General features: G+C 33.0%; 1 protein-coding gene across 2 annotated transcripts in view; it reads left to right on the forward strand.

Moving 5' to 3' along the window:
* Window positions 1–2,726, forward strand: part of cttnbp2 (cortactin binding protein 2) — a 290,602-nt gene extending 287,876 nt beyond the window's left edge. The window contains exons 22-23 of one of the 2 annotated variants that reach the window (XM_030135577.1): window positions 163–270; window positions 2,012–2,726. In XM_030135577.1, the coding sequence (XP_029991437.1) occupies window positions 163–270; window positions 2,012–2,356 (453 nt within the window). In that variant the 3' untranslated portion in view covers window positions 2,357–2,726. Of the gene's footprint in view, window positions 1–162; window positions 271–2,011 lie in introns of those variants that run through there. The other variant, XR_003935538.1, reaches the window with a different exon arrangement.
* Window positions 2,727–5,919: the final 3,193 nt, after the last annotated feature.

The raw sequence follows: 5,919 nt of genomic DNA on the forward strand, positions 1-5,919 counted from the left end.
CTAGTTTTAGTTTTGTACTGACATTGGATGTTCAATCATTTTCTCGTGTTGTTGTATTTGTTCCTTAATGACAAGACGTGTCATTAGCAGCGTCACGGTGTCTCATTGTCATTTTGTTCAGATAATGACAGTGAAAACACTGTCGTCATGCTTGTCCCCCAGATCACTCAGACCAAAGACGACCTGATCCTGTTCTCCAGCTCTCCCAGTGAAGGGACACTGCCTCTGATGGTTGAGCAGAACATTGGCATCCAGCAGCGCCCAGTGACGGTGAGATGGATGGAAGAAAATCTCATCTTAAGCCAAGAAGTCACAACAGCAGTAAAAAAAAGTGTCCTCTTCTGCTGCTGTCAAACAGCAGGAAAAACTACATTGAGATGATTACAGGAGAAATGCCTCAGGAGTGTTTATTCTATTAAAAGCAGGGACCGTTATAGATATTTATACATAACACAACGGAACAGACAATTTTTACTTTATGCAAATTTAAGGCTTCTCAGAATTTCAGGTTCCATCTTGAAGTCTTTGGTCTTTCTGCTCTGATGGTAATCTCAGACAGTTTCCTTTGATTGTCTAGTAAATTTATGATTTGAAATTTTGGGTAAATTCATGACTTGAAATGCTAATAATATTTTCATTAATATATTTAATGTACTGATATACCACTAACGTCTCAGAATGAGCCTTTTTGTTTGGTAAACTTGACAGTTTTGTTATTGTTTTCCTCCAATTTTTATGTTATAATTGGTGAAACCACAAGATGTTTACTTGAGAATATTTTCATTTCAAAGTTCTTAAAAGTGTTAAATGTTTTCAGGACTGAAGTATTTTTTAATGTACAATTATGACTTTTTTTTCATGCAAATTTGTCTTCATCTCTGAGAGTTTGGTTTTGTTTTTTTTGTTTTTTTTTTATGAAAATATGTCAGAATGTTTTTGTTTTTTTCCCCCGACTTTTTTGGTTATTCTTCCGTGTAAATTTTTACAGCTTCTGATGTAAGAATTTAAAATAATTTCTGAGAGTTTTGTGCAAATTTACAACTCAATCTTAGAATTCCTTCATTCAATCAGACAATGTACATTTGATTTTACAGTCTCAGGGAATGAGGGTTTTTTTTGGGTAAATTTATGATTTCTAATTATAGAATGTTTTTTCTTTTGTGAATCAAGTTTCATCTTACAAAAGCATTTTTCTCAAATTCATGCCATTCCTCTTGTCTGGTGAGTCATTTGTCTGAGTTTTTTTTTCCTACAAATTCATAACATTTCTATCAGACAGTCTTTTTTTCTTGTGAATCTGACAATCTGAGAACATGTTACTTGGCAGATTTGTGACTTTATCTCACTTTGTCAGGATTTTCATGCAAGTTTATGTTTTAACGATTAGATGCAATTCCTGAGATTCTGGTGAATCTCAGAGATTTAAGATCATAATGATTTATTATGTTGTGATTTTATGACTTCACTCTCAGAGAATCTTTATCATTTTTTCTTCAGAATTTGACAACATAAACTCAGAACATGAGATATTCTGAAATCATACATTTGCCAGATAATCTTCTGATATTTTTGTGGAAAACGTATGAATCTCTTTTCAGGATCAAATTTTTTAATCAGACAGTATATATGTATTTTTTCCCCATTAATCTTTTTTTCAGCAAATTCATGACTATCATCTCAGAACCTCAGAGGGGTTTTCTCGTAGATTTATGACTAATCTGTGAAACTTCTGAAGATTTTTTGTCATTTTCTGTCTTAAAAATCTATGAGAATATCCAAGTTTATTTCTTGCAAAGAATCACTTAAAAATCTCAGAATTATTTTTTGTTCAAAAATTTTTTCATCTTAGATTCCATTGTATTTTTTTCTCAAATTTATGTCTCCTAAATGGAAATTAAATAGGTTTGTTATTTCTTGTGAACTTGTAGGATTGACGTTGCTCTTGTTTACATTTACTATGACACAGATAAAAACGTCTGTAACTCACTGAACTATGCATCTTGTCCTCCAGATGGCTGTCCGTCAGTCTGGCCGTGGCTCCACCTCCAATGCCATCCAGAGTAGAGAGCGGCGTTCTGGCTTCCGGTCCAAGTCGCAGCTCCCTGTCCCAAGCAGCAAGGGGCAGCAGCAGATGATGATGACACCGCCAGCCTCCACAGCAATCAGCAGCAACAACAACACCAACAGCCGGAGCCAAACTCAGACTCCACGCTCCGGTCATGGCAGAACCAGCAGCAGCAGCAGAACAAAGCAGATGCCAAGCAGCAGCAACAACAACAACTACCACAACAACAACAACCGATCACACGAGGACATCTGGATCCTCCACCAAGACCTGCATGAAAATAACAAGTAGACTCCACCCCCTCCCACCCATGATTCCGCTGTGAAAATCCTTCATGATGTAAAGATTAGGTACCTGACGACCTTTGACTTCTAGTATTTATACTCGTTATGTGTACTTGTTACACTGTACTACAGTTGTGTAGTTGGGGACCATAGTTTTATTCTGTTACAGTATTTAAAGTTTTGATTGTTCAGGATTCAGTGAGTTTTGAGCAGAAGGTAACAATGCTTTACCGATGCCTTATTCCAGTGTTTGAACCTGAGTTTTAAATGGACGCTGAGAGAAAAACGGGAAGAAAGGCAGAGTTTTAAGGAAATAGATGATAAAACTGTGCGGCAGAAAATTTGAGACAAAGTATGTTTAAAAAGAATAAAAAACAGACGTCAGAGCAAGGGAATGTGTTAACAATATACAAGATTAAAGTCGTAAAATATGATTTTCTTATGAATTTGAGTTTTTCAGGAAAAAATGTTTTTCCTACAAATTCATGACAATCTAAATTCAAGTTGTTTTGACACATAGGTTGACAACTATATCTCAGAATTTAAGTATTTTGGGGAAATTTACAACTCAACAAATACGATCCTTATTTTTTTTTATTTGCAGATTATTTGGGAGGGTTTTTCTGAGTTTTTCTTCTGGGAAATTTACCACTTAAATGTCAGAGAATTATGTTTGTTTGGGGTTTTTTTTGCTTGGCTTTTTTGCGCAAATACAGCCATAATCCCTGAATATTTGAGCTTTCATGGTCAGAAATATTTAGATCATAAGTGTTTTTAATGTAAATTTTCCTCTTTTTCTCTCAAATTCTTTCAAACTATAATGTCAAAGCTTTCTCTGGCAGATTAATGACATGATAATTTTAGACAGTTCATCTAAGTTCATGTAAGGTTTTTGCCTTACATTTATGACAAATCTCAAAACTTAGATATACTAGATAGATTTATATACTTACAATAATTTTAAGAAAATGTTTCAGTTTTTTTGAGGTGAAGCTGTATTTTCTCCATCAATTTTTTCGATTCTTTTTCTTTTAAGTTTCTTCTGAAATTACGACTAATCAGGAAATAGCAGTTTAAAGTTATTTTTTTTAATTTTTTTATTTCTGACCAGAAGATGAGATTTGAGTTTTCAAATTAACAAGGTTTTTTCCATTTATATTTAAATATAAATATAAATATAAATATAAATATTTCAATCTTCACAGGTTTCAGTCTCAAAATTTTAAATTTTATAAACTCAGTTTAGTTTAGGGTTTTTGTTCACATTGAACCAAAATGAGTTTCAATGTGAAGTTGGAAGTCATTTTGTTTTTTCCTTTTCATCAGTATTTCTTTTTTGTCTTCAGAGCACATTTTCTTTCAAAAAGAGAAGTATTTCAGATATTTTTTTTTCTTATTTTTTCTCAGACTTTTTTACCCCTAAAATTTAGAGAATATCAGTATTTTTCATGGAAATTAAAAATTATTACCATAATCATGTAAGAACTGAGTTTTTTAATCATGGGTCATTTTTCTTTCTTAAATTACATTTTAGTCTCTTAATTTTAGAGGGTTTCCTCTTAAAATCTAATCTAAAAATAATTTTTGTGTGTGTACTTACACTTAAATCTCTTTTGCTGAAATTTAGTTTAGTTTTAATGTTGGAGAATGAGTTTATTTTTTGTAAATGAATCACTTTATAAACCCATTTAAACTCTCATGAAATTTAATATTATTATTTCTAATAATGTTTTGTTCTCAGAATTTCTTATGAATTCAAGCCTTTAATTTCAGATTTTTTTTCTTCTAAATGTACGGTTTTAATCTTGGAAATCCTGTGTGTGTGTGTGTGTGTGTGGGGGGGGGGGGGGGGGGGGGGGGGCTGTTCCCCTCATTGCTCAGTTTTCCTTTCTTACCGAAGCTGTCCCCCCTGGGCTGTAGATGTGGTGAGTTTGACTCGTACTTGTGGGAAAAGGCACCACAAATGCTGACATATTTACTCTTGTTACCTTTTAGTGAAAAGTGTTTCTGGATCAAAAGAACAAACTGAGTGGTGTCTTTTCTTAGTATTTTTGAGATATTCAAGTGTTTTATCTTTAAATAGTTACAAGGTTGGTTTAAATACTGTTGAAATTGATCAGGGTTTTACCAAATATATTTGTACATAAGAATTAGTAAATTCTCTATAGATTGGTGTATGTGGTCTGATGCTTGTACAGTCATAAAACCTAAAGCAAAACTGCTGAAAAAAAACTTAACTGTGTACATAGTGTTTGTAAAACAAGTCTGGTTTTGAACCGTTCACTTGTTTCAAAGTAAGCGGTCGTGGCAATAAGTTCTAGAACAGGATGTCCTCTGTCAACCATAAGCCATAAGAAGTACTTTAAAGGCCCAGAATTTCCCCAGTCATGGTTTGATTAAACCTCCGCTGAGCCCGACTGTGTTAAGATTTGTTATTTGATTTTCCATAATCACTGTGGTTTCTGTAGGTTTTTATTTCAAAGACAAATTTTATTTGAAGCTGACTTTGTTTATATATAAATAAATCTATATATACATATGTACAGGAGAGATTTTAGTCCACTATGATTTGGATCTGTATGATAGCTGTTTGAGGTTTAAAGAATTGTCTTTCAAGCACAAACATTAAAAATGGCACTGTAAAAAAAACAAACAAAAAAAAAACCCATCCACAATAGCCTTTTTCTGTTCTTTTAATCCTGGTTTTTCTGTTTTTAGACCATATAGTTTTATTTCTTAAAGGTGCATTTCATTTATAATGATGAATCTTGTGTTTGAAGGTGATTTTTGTGCTGTGTGTTTTACGGTCAATGTGAAGATACAAATACACAACATAACATAACATATGATAATTGGAGAGTGATTAAGAGGCGCTGATGGGGCATTGTACAAACTATGATTTCATAGGGATGCATCCATGTTTTACCAGCCAAATGTTGGTATTTGCAGATATACAGCATATTTCTTAGTATTACGGGTCAATTCATAAATTTGTACTCATTCAAAGATAATGTAAAAAGAGCTGAGACTTTCAATTCAGTTACAATATTTTTTTTTACATATATTCACAAGATTTCTGTTTCACTGGCAAAAAGAGGGAATAACTAATTTATTAATCCCCAATGGAAAATTCATTCATTCAAATGAAAAAAAAAATTAAAAAAAATAAAAACGTGAATTATTTTCACAATATTTACCCCCTTCAGTTTTGCTTCCAAAAGTGTCAAAATAATTAGAAGAAAACCTGACTTTCAAAAGTTTTTCCCATAAACTGGTTGGTGGCACTGTAGAGCATTACACACCTCTTATGCACACTAAGTATGTAACAAGGCAAATAACACAGAGTGAACAAAAACCCTCTTTTCCTAAACTTGTAATTTTGCTGTTTCCAGAAACATGATTATGGAAATGACAGATCAAGATGATGGAAAACACAAGCAAATTAAGAACCACCACTGCTGTGACATCACAAGTAATGCACATCTTCACAGCTATGGAAATTAGAGCTAGAGCGATTAACAGGCTCTGACTATATTTTATGGTATTACAGGTTGATTCATAAACTTCTGC

This window comes from Sphaeramia orbicularis, chromosome 6, assembly GCF_902148855.1.
Source record: "Sphaeramia orbicularis chromosome 6, fSphaOr1.1, whole genome shotgun sequence".
Lineage (NCBI taxonomy): Eukaryota > Metazoa > Chordata > Actinopteri > Kurtiformes > Apogonidae > Sphaeramia > Sphaeramia orbicularis.